Source organism: Lichenostomus cassidix, chromosome 6, assembly GCF_008360975.1.
Source record: "Lichenostomus cassidix isolate B80296 chromosome 6, HeHo_3.0, whole genome shotgun sequence".
Taxonomy (NCBI): Eukaryota; Metazoa; Chordata; class Aves; order Passeriformes; family Meliphagidae; genus Lichenostomus; species Lichenostomus cassidix.
The window spans coordinates 30862955-30879235 of NC_139487.1; the positions used below are offsets into that span (position 1 = coordinate 30862955).

Consider the following 16281-nt stretch of genomic DNA (forward strand, 5'->3'; position numbering starts at 1 on the left):
AGAATGTTTCTGAGAGACTATTCTCTAAGGCATTGCTTGAGCTGTCACTCTAGGGAAAGACTCCTTAATCACTTTTTCTTAAGTGTTAGACAGACATTTTAAAGCACACTTCATTTTCATCAAGTTCACCGATGTTTTTAATCCTCCTATTCTGTTCTCTGTGTCAGAACATGAGTAGTACCATGCTACATGTGCCTCAGCTCACCTTCAGATCTTGTCCACGAATTCATGCACTTGAGTGCTTTTTATGAATCATTACTTCCAAAAGTAACAGACTAATATCCTCTGGGTAACATTTCTATAAACACACCTATGAAAGATAAAAGCCCTGAGCCCTGTATCATTCATGTGCAATTTGAGGGGGAAAAGGACCATCCACTTGACATCAACTGCTTTGGCATGTCACAAGGGAGAGAGCAATATGAGTAACTCTGGCTCAGATTGCTAAAGAAGGATTGGCTATTTTTCTGACTGTGGCTCAAAGAAAGAAAATGGAGTTATCTACTGCATATAAATCAGCCTGCATAATCAGGTAGAGAATGCACTGGGAATAAGAATCTTTCTCTTTTATTTTTACAAATCCCCTAATGTCAGTTTTAGAACATTGAATGCAGTTTCAATGATCATATCTTTAAGAATGAGTTGGAGATTACAAGCTCATACTTCCAATAAGAAAGGCATGAAACACCATCAAAAACTAGAAGTGTCCCCAAAAATCTATCATGTAAAAGGTATTTTTTAAAGTCTTAAGTAGTTAATCATTATTTCACTAGAAAATAATATATTCTACTTCTCAGACTTTTACTGTAGTTTTTTTTATGCAAAATATCATTCTATGTACTCTTCATTCATATGTTGAATAGGATATAAAACAAATGAAAAAGCATTAAAAAATAATCATTCCTGCAGGTGAAAACTCTTGACTGTTAGACCATTCATCTTCAGCATCACTATTAGGAAATATTGGAGGAAGCATCTGATCTCAAATACTGATCAAAATTTGTTAGACAGCTCTTTCCTCATGGAGATTACAGAAAACAGAAAAACTACTCTGAATTCTCTAACACAGAACCCCAGTGAGGAATGCAAAAACTTTCTGCAGATCCTACACAGAAAGAATTGAACCACAGAGTAACTAATACACTGTGCCATTGTCAACACAGCTTGTACTGTAGTGAAAGAACACACAGTCAAAGTGATACTATAAGAAAAAAGAAAAACATATCCCCATTAATCCAGCTCATGCCTGGCTGCATTTCCCGGTTGTTAACAAATTCTTGATAACCATTTACAGCAGGTCCCCCAGCCCAGCTCTGGTAGGAGCAAGGGTTTTGCTAAAGGTACAAGGGGTTTTAAAGCCATTCTCTAGGCCACATGCCACCACATTTGCAAAGCTGAATCACATTGCTGTATTTATTAGGCTGAAGGGGTGGGGTTTCTTGTGGAGTTATCCCAAATGCTGAGTTTCTAGGGAACTGTGAAGCACTTCTTCCAATGCTATAATCAGTTACTGGCAGCACTTAAGAGAAAATATTTTAATACTGCAGTACTTCAGGAAGCAATGTCTTGGTACCTTGAGTATCAAAATATTTGGTTCACCTTTATCTTAATATAAAAAGTATTTTTAAGCATCCATCATAGAACATTCCTTTTTGTTAAAAACTTATTTCACTGTAACCAGATGTCAATTCCTAGACATTTAAGAAAAACAAGACATGAACTCAGTGATCTATTGACAACAGCAGAATTCCTGCCCACTGTCTCAAATCCAAATTGCACACACAAATAAATACTGGCTATTCCCATTCAGTGTGCAGAAGGTAAACTCACCATATGTTAAACTAAAACAAACAGTGCATGTCTTCTGTGTGCGCAAACATCTGTGGTGTGGATGACAGGTAGGAATACAAGCCTTTCAACTTGCTTGTTTTTCATCAGTGATCCAAGTGATTCCAAAATGTAGCGATGTTTCTACACATTCTGTCAGTTCAGTCATGCTAACTTTGACAGCTACCTTTTTAATATGCCAGATGCATTGATGGAGAACTTGACTGAGAAGCCTTCCTTTCACAACTAACATCCCCAAAGCACCTGGAATAAAATAAGGGCCACAGAAAGAGGGAAACCCCTGATGTAATTTACTGGCATTGTTTTATTCCAAGGATAGAGAAGTTGCCAAGTCACAGCAGGTTTTACACAACAGTATAACATATTTTCAGAGTTTGGTAGTAATCACCACTACCAATTGCACATTGCAGGGAGTCAATCTAGCAAAGTACTTTGCAACTACATCCACAACTACTTCCTAGTTACTTCCTAGGCTGGTTTTGTCTTGATTTTTATCAAGATTGATGCTGTAAACCTAATGATTGCCTAACACTTAGCGTAACTGGCTAGGACAGACTCCACAGAACCTCAAGCACATTCATTGTTTCCTTCCTGCCACAGCATTACGAGACTATTAAATAAATAAATTACAACAGAAATCTCAAAATAAAGTTAAACTGTGTTCCAAGCAGCAGTTGCTAAAGCTAATCTGGCAAAAACATAATTTCTATCTGTGACTGGTCTGATTATCTTTCTAATCACAGATTAGCTTTCATTTATTACTTTTCCAGCCTCTCAATCACCTTTCATTGATAATTAGCTCTAAACCCTATTTTTATATTTTCAACATTTTCTGTCGAAGGATCCACTCAAAACATAAGTTTACCTTCCACAGGTCTGAAACAAACAAAGCATTAAAAGAAGGAGAAGACAGTCAAAATCATACACTTCTAGAACCAAAGCATTTCCAATTTTAATAGCCTCAAGCTTTTAAATGGTTGATAAGAGCTGGGAGGACAAAAACCAAAACAAAACTCTGATCGTTTCTTTGATTTCTGAAACTGTACTTTCTTAGTTTTGTCAGGTTTCTTTGATCCTGCAAAAGTCAAGCAAAAATTTACTTTTATTTACCTCCTCTAAAAACACCCACAGTGCTGCAGCTGCCTGAGCACAGTCTGACATAGAGATCTACAAGAGGTTTTTAAATTCAGCCTATCAAGACATCTATTTCTTACTACTTTGAAACTAATTTGATAACCCATCCACATACCCTGCTCCAGCTTGACAACTTCCACAAACCACTGACTTGGTAACAAAGTTTTTACACCATCAATCACATCCATGCAAAAATATGTAAACAAAGGCTGACAAAATGAGAGAGAGGCAGCTCAGTTAATAGTAACTGGAAATGAAGTTATGATAAAAAAGAAAAGGTTACTTTCTGAAGAAAATAATCTTCCAGAAGGGAAAAAGGAGTAAGGGAGGAGAAGAAAACAAAACAAAAAACCAAACCAAAACAAACAAAAAAAACCCACACGCAAAAAAACCCCACAAACAACAACAACCACCAACCAACTTTATTTTTTAAATCATTACTTATTTCATGCATTGGAAATCCATTTGCAGTGTATTCTGCATTTAAACATCCACTAGACAACAGTGTAAGACACCAGCTAGAACACAGATCATTTACTATGACAGGCTGGGTGGCAAAGCTGGAAGTGACCAAAGGAATGACCAAATCTGGAAGAAGACAGACAGCCCTGGAGAGCTCCTGAGCCAGAGTAAAGTATAAGTGCAGAAGAGCTGTGGGTGTGCCTTTCAGAATAGTGTTCTTAGTCAAAATTCTTCAGCCTTATTCCCTTCTCTCTATGGTTATCCAATTCACTTTCTGCAACTCTGAAATACCTGGATTATCAGTGGTTCCAGTAATTTCTCCACTGTAAATGTCTGGATCTGCAGATTCCGAGGATCAATTTTCAGTCTAACGTTTGGCACTTTTGTTGACATTTCACCTGGGTACAAAACAAGAAAAGTGCAATAAGCCAATATTAACCATGACTACAAGTCTCCTTGCCTTCTGTCAGAGCCCAGAGACTGCCTATGTGAGTATGGACTTGTTTCATAACAGGCTTAGGAATTCAAGAAATACAATTGATTTTTCCAATTCCCCATTTCTAAATTCTGAAAAAAAACCATGCTGATACTTACATAAACTGTAAAAATCAGAGACTTAAAGTACCCAGAACTCCTTATCTTCATCTACAGATTTCTACATTGACCACATGTTAAAAAATACAAGGATAATTGCATTAGAATACCTTTGAATATAAGTTCTCTACTGCTCTAAAAAGGAGCTTCTAAAGCAAAAAATATTATATTCCATTACTGAGTTTACCACAAAACAAAAGCATTAATGCCATGTACACAATACCTGTATCTTACTCCACATGCCAAATTACAGGGGTTATAATAAACACCTTAAGAACAAAAAACATATACAGTAGCCCTTAAAATTTCTAGAAATTAATAGCTGGAAAGAGTGAAACATTTTGTTATTTTACACCCTGCGATAACAAATACTTTCTAAGTGTCAAGACATTAAGTTGAGAAAGGTTGTTACTGAAGTCAATAGGATGGAAGTAAAGCTAAGTAAGGTCTTTAAAGTTAATAAATCATTCATTAGAACTTGATGCAAAATCTACTGATGTGAATTAATAGTTTCCACCAAGTTCACCAAGCTATGGCTCAGGCCATTAGCGTGAAATGTGGGTGTGTCAACAAAGAATTATACCTGCTTTAGTTGGAATGCAACTGATTATTGCCCCAAACTAAAAGACATTTTAAATTTTGCAGTAACTTAACTTCCCATAAAACACAGCCTGGCAAAGCTTTTTTAGCCAATAAAGACTTCAAATACACAAATAATGGATAGCTGTCCTTTTTAAGCAAGACTTATTGCAACCATTGCTGCTGTATAATAAAGTAATAAGGTACTGCAATTGTGCAGGCTGAAGAGATATACTGTCACCTTCCGGTGAACCTAGCATTGATTTAATACAACACAGTAGGTTTAGGGTTTCTATAGCAAATTGTGTAGAAATGGATCTGCAGAGTTATCCACATTTCACTTACAAACAAAGATAATAGGAGCAATAATTAAACCATTAAGGTATAAAGCAACTTAGGGTTTTGCCATTCTTATTAAAGGTTGCACAAGTGCCAAGCTTTTCTTTTATTACAAACTATACTAGTGGCAGCCCTAAGTTCCCACAAATTCAGCTGCATCCAGCCAGGTGAGAATATATGTAAAGAACTGATTTTTCAGTTTTAATTCTGAGCCAAAAGATAAATTTGAGATCAGACTCAAAGAGCAGAGTAGCACTTGTCCTTCCACAGAAATGAATAATGGAAAGAGAACTCTAGAAATGTCAAAGCAAATTATCTGACCATATTTCACACATTTAACATTTAGATACTTCTAACAAGCACCAAGGAAATAAAATTTGAGATTCCCAAAACTGGAAGTGTCAATGGCTCTCTTTCTGTCCAGTACTAATAACTTGCTCTGAAAGCCACTAAGGTCTGTCATTCACACACTTGCTGTCCTCAGTGAGCTTCAGTCCCAAAGAGTATTGCCACTGAACTGCCTCACCCTCCCAAAACCACAGTGCCTGCACCTCTGCTTGTCCAGCAGTGCTGGCAAACACTCGTGGCTGTGCATGTTGGTGCAATCTATGGACACACGGCAGAGAAGCTCCTCCACTGCTTTTGGTGTGTCCTCCCCTGATTCAAAAAGTCTTTTAATTCAACAAGATATTGTCCTCCAGCTTCACTGGGATTGCATCAAACTACATCATTTCAGGCTGAGGAAAAGACAGATCCTTTTGTACCATCTGCAATTCACTGGTTAGATTTTAAATCTTTGTCCAGTGTATCAGTGAATCTGCTTCTTATTCATGTTAGGAAAAAAATAAATCTTTATGATGTTGCTGGTTACCAACCCTTATCTTCGACACTTTCACAAGCCTCCCAAAATATGGGAACTTCTTGAAATCCATCACAACAGTTGCAAATAGATGGTATTGACTGTGCTGGGATTTTTTTCTGGTCAAACATACATCAGTTGCAAGGGGACAGGAAACTGGATGGAGAAGGCACTTCGTGTTTCTACTGAGATCTGAAGAAATCACTAGATGACTCAGGTTATTTTTTTGCAGATACATTCGTGCTTTAACTTTGCAGTGGCTTCCCCTCAATTCCTTGATAGAAAGGTGTCAGCAACCGCTTTACTCAAAATGGAGAAATAAAAACCTTTGTTGCTTGCTCTCCATTCTCACAGCACAATTTTCCATGCTACATGTTACCTGCAATGATCAGGTCTTTTCTAAAATTTCGCAGATAAACATGCAGTTGGTAAATAAAGTCAATTCCCACCACAGGGCACTCTAAAACTGGGAAGTGTTACAAATCCAACCCCGTTTTTGCAGGTCAGAAAAAAGGGAATCCATGTGTCATGGCTTTCCCTTTTCTGGGTTTTTGCTTCTTTGTTTGTTTCTTACCCTTTGGATCTTGTCTAACATCAGCAATTTTATTTTTTGCTTGAGCCCTAAGTTCAAAAGCCAGTTAAGCCAATAATAGCTTTTAGCCTTGAGTCGGGGCCATAACGAATCATCAACTGAAAGTCAATAGCAAAAACTATTGTCTCTGAAAACTTCAATTGTATTCTAAGGTATAAATAACTGACTTAAGGGCTCCCCTGCTGATTCCAGCAATATTTTTAAAGTAATATTCTAATGCTTCCTGAAACTTCCTTAAAGCAGGCAAAAGATGGAAACAATTTTGTAAGCCAATGCATTAAAAGCTACATGATCTTAAATTGCTTTGATACTCTGACTATATATTTTTAACTTACCAGGCTCCCCTTACTGTTATATACCATATTAGCTAATCAATATTTAAATTGGATTCTTTAATTATTTTTTTTAATTAAGGCAAGGATAATAGGTGATAGAAAGAAAAATACACAGCCAGTAAAGATCATCCTGGGATGTTCTGTGGCATTTCCACCTACTAAGTGAACTTCTGTCCTTCCAGATCACATTCATTGAGATGACAAAATCTGATGTTTGCCTACCTTCCTTTTTTTTTTTTTAAATGCATTTGTCTACTCCAATATAACATTCCCCTAATTACAGTAGGGTCTTTGACTGCGAGGTAATTTTGGTAAAAGGCTGTATAACCTCACACTCAGTTAGATTAACCTTTACAGGAGGCAATCTCAGCACTGTACACCAGCAGCTCTTACAACACTTAGGATGTTAAGCATGTGTTACAAGATACAGTTGTGTCCCAGAACAGCCAGAAAATCAACCTCCTGCACAATCCTACCACTGCTATGAACCTTAAGATAGAGCAAATTTTGTCTTTTCATCAGACATGTCTGAACTGCTGAGTCTTTTGGTGTAAGAACAAAAAGACACTGGAAAAATAGCCAAAGTCTATTTCCACCTGCAATGCAACGTGAACACAGCACCTGCAGCTTTTAAACAACCTGTAAGTACACTGTATAGAGACAAACTAATAAGTGTCAGAAAGCAGAGCCAAAGACATTCTGCATAAATTAGAAAATCTTTAGAATCCATTTCCTGCTAGATTGTTAGAAAGCCAACAGTGTATCACTCACCTATCCTAGAAAATATATGGTCCATATTCAGCACTAAAGCAACTGCCTATGTAATTTCCTCGTGTTAGGAACTTCAGTGCAACTGCTTTGGCTCACTATTGGGCTTCTGAGGCATCTGCAAGGGACTGCCTGACAAGCTCTCCAGTGTATTTCAGGATGACTGACAGGACACAGTGGCTGCTGGGGGGGTGGCAGGGGGATGGGCATCCTTAAAGCTGTATAGTAGAGCATAAGCATGCCCAAAAAATTTAGAGTTGAAAAGGTTTTGAACAATAAGATGACATGAAACCTGAAATTACTTATACTTCTAGTGATTATTCTTGGAATTTTCAGCACAGCAACTGTTTTCCCATACATTCTGGTTGTATGCCAACTTCAGTCTGGAGGCAATGACTCACTCTCACACTCTTAAACTGGACAGCAAGGGGATTCATAAGGCTCTCACCCAGGAACTTGGCACCAAATTTGTTTTTTCTGTTGTTTTTTTCTATTGTATGGTGCTCTACAATGACATACAATCTATTATCCTAGCAATTTCATAGAATGCAAAGGCCTATTCCCCTCTAAAAAATGAAGAAATGTTAAAACAAAGCAGTCAGGATTTGTATTTCTTACATATGGATACATGTATGGATACATATGGACAGGGCACCTGAGGATTTCCAAGATTTGAAACATTGCAAGAATATGTGATAGGATTTTTTTATTATTTTATTTTAATTTCAGCATTGCCAATGCAGCTTCATTAACTGGTAGCAATACCACTCTGGGAATAAAATTTGTTAGCCCTTTTGCTACAGGGTCAGTACAGTGAGTGCAAATCAGACTTCACAGAAGCCACAATAACAATTACTGCATTTTTCTTTAATCCTCTAGCTGACACATAAAATAAGATATTTAGGATGCTAAAATGTTGTCGATCAGGCAAAGAAAATTCCATGCTGTTGTACTGCAAACAGAAGACCTGCTGTACTCTGTAGGCCACACCATGCTCTGGAGGGAAGCAATATCTCTGACACCTGGGAAGGATCTGGCCCAATTAAAACCAGGGAAAACCTAAAAAGCACCTGCTAAATTATTAAAATTTCCAGACAAAGCTGTCAGGTTGCTCTCTAACCATCTCAGATTTCATCACTTCTTACCACTAGCAACAAGAAACATATCTAATTAATGCACAGACATCACAAAGGAGAGCTGGAGAAGGTGGCAAGATTCAGACCCATTAATAACATTTATTCACTGAAAGTTACTTTATTTAAACAGACTTTGCATTTAGGTGTAGGCTTGCAGTGAAGTAACTAGAAGATTTTTTAATCTCAGCCCTAGAAATTAAAACCAAAAAAAACCTCCAACACGTCTTTTTACATTTCCTTTCACTTCTGCCTGTGTTTACTTTCTTCCTAGAGCCCTTTCTCAACCCATATCTGAACAGCAGTTAAAATTCCGAAGAACGTAAGATTTCCACCAAGTTCTTCAACATAGTTCTCAGCACAAATAATGTCATACATCATGCCTTATAATCAACCTAGCAAAGAAAAGAAAACAGCCCAAGCCTAGTTCTTTACGGATATTGGAGAACCCCCATGGCAAGCAATGGGTCATGATTGACCTAGTGGCATGAAAACTTTTAATTACGTTTATGAAAAAAACTTTTGAGGTGGGATAAAGCATCACATCTCAACAAACTTGTCTCATGAAAACTTTCTTACATCAAGTGAGATAAAAATTTAAGGTTTTTCCCAGGTTTACAACATTCAGAACAAGCTCTCTTTTCCTTGTTTAGGACTCATGTTTACTTTTCCTACAGTGCTTCCTATCAAAGCACTGTTTCAAGCAGAGGTTGTATTCCAATATCACATAAGGACACAGAATCACTGAGGAAAAATTATTTACTCAAGATCAAAGAGAATGCCAGTGGCAGAGTACTGGAATAAAACCATAATAGACACTGAAGCACCTTACTCATGCTTTCTTTAACTGAGGCCAATAAGCAGGCTGAGGAGAGCAGAACATTTTCAGAAACAATTTACACTATAAATCTATAGAACAAAATCTCTTCTTCCATACTCATATGTTAAGGTTACCCAAATACTAGTATTGCTTATTCCTTGGAAGGTAAGAAGTCATCTCCCTTAAACATCCTATCAGAATCCTTCCTTTGGTGAATGCACACAATTCCAGCCAGCTACAACACTAACAAATTCCAGGAGATGTTCCAGCAGAAGTGTGAATCCTACAGCCTGAGCAGCTACACAACTTTTGGCTTTGTACTGGCATGCTGGACTGTTGTCAACCAACACCTATGAAAAATATGTGTTACAGTCCCGAGCCTGCAGCTACTGCAGGAAAAATCCTCCCCAGTGAATGGAAATACTCATGAAAACTTGTGAACCTGACATTATCTCACTACATTACCAGTAAACGAAATCATTTCACTGATCAGTGGAGTTCCAGTGGATGTACACCATTATAAGTGACAGCAGAATTAAAATAATACTGCTTAGTCTAGAAATACTGTAATACTCTTGCTTGTAATATTTGTTCCATGTACATTTTTGCAGGTACTGGAGGTTTTGGTCTCAAAACTAGAGTTTTGATATTTAAGGAACTGAAAGAGCATTTACTAAAAAAAAAATCCACGCCCCACCCAAATAAAGTGTGTGACATCAGGTGGCATCATTTCTCTTTTTTTTCCATTAATACTTTTTGGACCCATTTTAAAATCTTAAAGAAAAAACCAAAATCCTTTCACATCAGTCTTAGTGCTATTTTCACTGCATGCAGTTTGAGCCCAGAACAAGGACTCCTCTCTATCTAAGTGGCACACAGCTCTTACATGGATAGCTATCTGAGCTCCCAATGATAGGTTAAGAAGGTCTGGCTCCAAGCCCTCCCTTTTGTTATCACATTTAAAGTGTTCCTATCTCTGTTCAGAACCAGAAACTCTGTTCAAATAAAGTTCAAGTTGACCTTCCACTAAAAATAGGATGTTGTTCAACTCATTAAAAAAATAGACAACAAAAATTCCATTGTATGCTACTAAAAGGTTTTAAATTTTATTTATGTTAAATGCAATTCCCTATTTCCCCTTTTTGCTATTTGCTGACAGTTATCTATTACAACATTACACTCTGCTGTTCTGCTTAAAAAATATCTGTCTCAATTGCAATGAGGTAAAAAAAGAGTTATTTCTTCTCTTTGTAGAGCTACTACTGATTTTGCCAACAGATGTGATTGTTTCATACCCATGCACTACCCCAGGATGCTTCACCATCACGTACCATTTTATGTGACTATTTTCAAATTGATATAAAGTTTTGCATTATTTGTTTTGTCCAGTGACCCAAGTAGTGTTTTAGTATTCCAGAATAGTATTCTTCTTCCCCACTGCTTACAGACATGCACGAAACAACCACAAAATTAAAGGTAGCAAATGTGACTGATATTTCATATATACATAAAATATATTGACTCTGAGATATGCACAAAAATAAAAGAGAAATGATCCTTAGAAACTGCCTCACTTTGGAAGCTAGCAAGCAGCTCCCTAGCACATACAAAAGCACAATCTAATAAAAAGGGACACAAAACAGTATTAAAGCAAAGTCACAATCCCACCACACCATGCCTGCGAACATGGACAGACCTCAACATGCAGATTAACTCTTCCAGTGGGGTTCCCAGTGCTGCACAGCACCCTATTTCCTTTATCAACTCCTACAACCAGTTTCAAATCTGGCTCAGCAGAAAAACCCTACAGAGCTGACAGAGCACTTCTGGTGAAACAACTTCAAAACTAAAGACTAAGGACATTCCAGCCCATTTTGACCTCCACTCACATTTCAACTCAAAATTATCTGGCTGAAGAGCAACCATAAAGAAAAAAATCCAAAAACAACCAAACATTGTTCCAAGGTGAATTAATTCTCCAACATCGATCAAGGGATTTGGAACAGGAGAAAACAATAAGAATTCATTATGTGTTTTTCCAAATGCTGGTCATGATGTCTGATTCTTTGCCATTGGATTTCTTTAGGGCTGCAATAGGTCTGAATACAGTTTGTCTTCAATTTTACTTAACAGAAAAGTGTGCACATAGGATTTTGAAATATGCAGAATGTTGCACTGAATATAACAGCCCTCCTTTATCCCTCTAGCATAACAAATACCTTTCATATTGTGAATTTTTTTAATTGTACAAAACTGTGCAATAAGTGGTTATTTTAACACTGAGGTGTGCTAAACATAGATTTACATAAACCTTCTTTTAATTAGATGCAAACCCCAGCAAAGCACCAGGATGTAAGCTAAATTTTTTAAATAATAGCACCCATGAAACATTTTATTCTTCCTTTTCCAAATTGGAATCCAAATTGGATTCTCATTTTTGGAAAATATGCAAACACATTGCACAACTTCGGCTACTGGCTTAAAGTGATAAGACCGTGACGCTCTAAAATATTCTGAACATTCAGAACTTTTTTAATCATGTTTAGAAGTTCATCTTTCTGAAAGCTGGCTAAGAAAAGCAGCCTTTTAACTATTTCAACTTTTGAAATGATTATTAATATAGTTTATTTACAGCTTCATGTACTTCCGCTGAGAGGAAAATTGCCTACATTCTTCTTCAATCTTACCTTCTGAATCAAGACTAACTAAAGGAGTTCCTAGAAACAGCTCTGTGAAGAATCTCCTGATGCAGCTGGACTCCCCAGGCACCGACAGTGAGGCTGCGAATGGCTGCCTGTCAGTCCCAGTCTGTTTTCCCAAGAACCACAATGGGAGGGCAGCACTCAACTGGAACTCCTCCCAAAGTGCTAGTGCCTGATTTCACTGACAACTTGCTACTGAAAACACCACTTAAGAGACACCCAAGTTCATTCCTAGTCTTGCAAACTAGGTTTGACACAGGGCTTTTAGAACCTAAATCAGACACCAGTCAAGTCAAAGGCAAAGCCCCCTCAAAAGTCAATGAGCTTTAGGTTGAACATGAGCAGGGAAAGGGGAAGAAGGAAAGGGAAGGCCACTACCGGAAATCCCCACACAAACACAGATGCAATGAACATTCCCTTCATTCACCTTTAAAAAACATGCTTCCAGACTGATAATCCCACATTTATAAGATTTTCCACCAAGACAGCCATTTAAAAAATGAATATGAGTGAAGTTAGGTAATTTGCTAACAGAAAATTAGAGCACCCTGAAGTGCAGTTTACAATAGCACACATAGAAGAAAAAAACCCCAACCTCTTGAGACTCCCAAAAGGCATAGGTTGCTCAATATTTGCATCTATTCTGCAAGAGACTAGAGGTCTTAAATCATTCAGTCTGAAAATCAGTATGAGGTCTACGTGTCAGGCAGAATTTTCATTTTGGAGAATTTCAACCAAAGCAGTTTGGCTATTGTCAGTCGACTTAGAGGTAAAAAGGGCACAGAGAGACTGAAGGTTGAGGTAACCTGACACCACCTAATAGCACTGGGGAGACTCAACAAGGAGTAAGGGAAAAAAACCCCAAACCTAAGGAAGGAAGAAGCACATACTATGACTATGCAGAAGAGAGGAGAAAAAAACCAAAAAAAGACATGGACATACATAAGAGACAGTACTGAAACAGTTGCAAGGAACGGAGGGGGTGGAAATCAATCACATTTAAGCCCTGTCATGCAATGCCAACTGATTTCAGTAGGGTTGTCTACATTTAAAGATGTATAGGAGGAATGCAGCAAAATGGATTATGGATGCAAAACCATCAAATATTGTTCGTATCAACTAAGGAGACTTTGCTAGATTATACAATAATTTATTATGGGGAACTGTACTTGGTATTGCCATATTACAATTTTATTCATAAGTCATTCCTCTCAGGTTTATATTTCAAGCTTAAAACCTGAAAAAAATCCTTTTTGTGTCACCTACAAGTCATGAATTTAGAAGACATGAACAACAATAGACAGATAAGAAAGCTGCTGGAGTAAGATTTAATTTTCTGAGTACTATATTTAAACCATATGATGCAACGCAAGTATAAATCTTACCAACTGCAATAAGTATTTCTCAGCATTTCTTAGCTCTCTCATTTACCTCTTGAATGTTATTTGAAAGTTAAGAACAAAAATGCCATTCACTTCACTGCAAAATTCAACATAGCCAAGTGGAGTTATAGAAATCATACCTATTACACTTTTTTAACCACTGTATCTTTGTAACTGCATCAATGTTTCATCTATGAAGCAAATGACTCTATAAGTGAACACCAACCCTCTTTGTTTTGATAGGCTCACTAAGGAGAGGCGTGGAAAACGCTCTTTTTACTTGAAGTTTTTTATCCTCTCATCTTGAGTTATCAAATGAGGAATGGGATTCAGCTGCTTAAGATAAGCACCTAGTGCCATAATAGATTCTGTAGGTTCCATCATAAAAGGCTCTTGGACACCCCAGGTCTCCCACAGACTTGCACCACCTATGCCAGGGCTGGATGGGGAGATGCTTTATGAGGCCAAAAGTGCCTAAAATGGCACTATACACCTACGTTATGCCCCTCTCACAACCAGAGAGGCAATTCACCCCAATTCCTGCTGCTAATTAAGAGGGATTATTTCAAAAGCTGTGATAACTTCAGGGCAGCAGACAAAATTGGCAGGGTTTGAACAGGTTTCTTCCCATCCCAGACCAAAAAAAATAAGCACCTTGTTACACGTTGAAAGCACTTGCAAATGTTGCAGAGGCAGCTGCTGGTAAGGTTGACAGGAGTGTTTGTGCTAATATGCCAGAAATGGGGCAGCAGCGGCAACTGCATCCACTTCCCGGGCAAGATGGACAGAAGAAGCCACTCCACTGAAAGATCTCTCTAAACCCCTGCATAAAAGACACTTGTGCCTACTGACATGCTCATAGCATTCATGCTACAGAAGTCTGTTTGAAATGCTGAAAGCTCTGAGCAAAAGGCAGCCAGGTCCAGGATAGACCAGAGTATCCAGATACACCTCTCTGAGGCACATTTCTCTCCTCTGTAAGGGGGGACATCCCTACGCCTCTTTGCCCCGAGATCCTCCCCAGTTCCCAAACTGAAGGGGCCCTCTGCCACCTCAGCCTGTTTAACACACGAACTCCTGTTACTACTGCTTTCCAACATACCCAGCTCACTCCTTCCCCTCTTCTCTCCTCCACCTCCTCAGGACACAGCTCTCTTCCCTCATTCCTTGAGGCGGGCTGGGAAACACCCAGACTGCGGCTGGCCTGAGGGGGAAAGGGCGGGAACCTGAGGGATGAGGGCAGGGCTGACCTGAGGCGGGGGGGGGGCACACCTGAGGGGTGAGGGCGGGCTGACCTGAGGGAAGGGTCTGAGCTGAGGGGTGAGGGCAGGCTGACCTGAGGGAAGGGTCTGAGCTGAGGGGGAAAGGGCGGGCCGACCTGAGGGAAAGGTCTGAGCTGAGGGGGAAAGGGCGGGCTGACCTGAGGGAAGGGTCTGAGCTGAGGGGGAAAGGGCGGGCCGACCTGAGGGAAAGGTCTGAGCTGAGGGGGAAAGGGCGGGCTGACCTGAGGGAAGGGTCTGAGCTGAGGGGGAAAGGGCGGGCCGACCTGAGGGAAAGGTCTGAGCTGAGGGGGAAAGGGCGGGCTGACCTGAGGGAAGGGTCTGAGCTGAGGGGGAAAGGGCGGGCCGACCTGAGGGAAAGGTCTGAGCTGAGGGGGAAAGGGCGGGCTGACCTGAGGGAAGGGTCTGAGCTGAGAAGGGGAGCCGCACAACTGAGGGGTGAGGGCATGGCTGGCCTGAGGGCAGGTCTGACCCGAAGGCAGCCGAGGCAAAGGGTGAAAGGGACGTGACCCGCCGGCACTGCTGCGAGCTGAGGCGAGGCTCCGCCCTGCTCCTGCGCTGCGCTCCCGCCGCTCTCCCTTCAACCGGGACAGGCAGTTCATTGACGGAACGTGCGCGCTAAGACGCTTTGCTGGTGTCGATTTAAAATCATTTGCTGTCAGTGTTCACGTATCCTCCCTTCTGACATACGCTATCTTTTCAGGCTGTTCCAGTCTCCCAAGACTCACCCTCCGGTTTGGCTCGCCAGATGGGGTGCTGGTTTTTTATATTCTGCGGTAAGGCTCTGGATAGGATTTCACAGCTTGGAATGAGAGCTAGACCTATTCAGACCCTGCACTTGTGGCAAACACGTTGAAAACTTAAATAAGGTACTGATGAAAACAAAGCAAATTTTACAATAAACTAAGCATCTGTATCTGCACTGGATGAAGACAATCCCAGACTTGGCATGTGATCACCCAGGTAAGGAACCTGAGGGATTCACATTTATGCATCTCATGTACCTGGAGTTCATTCCCACAGAAGGCAAGTCAAAATCCCTAACTGATGAAAGGCTAAATGTAGCCCCGGAATGGCATCAGGGCATGGATAGACTGTCTGCCCAGACACAGGATCTTCAACAGAACCCTCTGCCCACCAGCACAGATGTCAGCATATTTTCTTAAATTATTTAGATCAAGCTAGGCCAAAGAATCTTTTCTAATCAGATTCTTTAACAAAATTTCCCACTCCTGCAATAACTTTTGATGCTAGCTGTCACTCAAAACAGTTCAGAACTAAATCTGTTGGTTTTTTTTTTTTACAGACAGCACATTCCAATATTGACTCTCCATTTGCCTTCAGCTATTATGTGCAAGTAAATTCAGTAATTATTAATTTCTTTCTATTTTCAGTTGTTTAAAAATGTATTTACTTCTAATGGAAGCATTAAATTAATACATTTTCCATTTGTA

The 16281-nt window shown here is 39.4% G+C and overlaps 1 protein-coding gene across 6 annotated transcripts in view; it reads right to left on the reverse strand.

Annotated features, from left to right (window-relative positions):
• The window catches only part of CTNNA3 (catenin alpha 3), a 411474-nt gene that overhangs the window by 386625 nt on the left and 8568 nt on the right, over positions 1–16281 (reverse strand). For 2 of the 6 annotated variants that reach the window (XM_085064279.1, XM_085064274.1), the window contains exons 1-2: positions 7514–7652; positions 3736–3842 (exon numbers count right to left, since the gene is read on the reverse strand). In XM_085064279.1, coding sequence (XP_084920405.1) covers positions 3736–3842; positions 7514–7538 — 132 coding nt within the window. In that variant the 5' untranslated portion in view covers positions 7539–7652. Of the gene's footprint in view, positions 1–3735; positions 3843–7513; positions 7654–12150; positions 12275–16281 lie in introns of those variants that run through there. The other 4 variants (XM_085064278.1, XM_085064275.1, XM_085064277.1 and 1 more) reach the window with 3 other exon arrangements.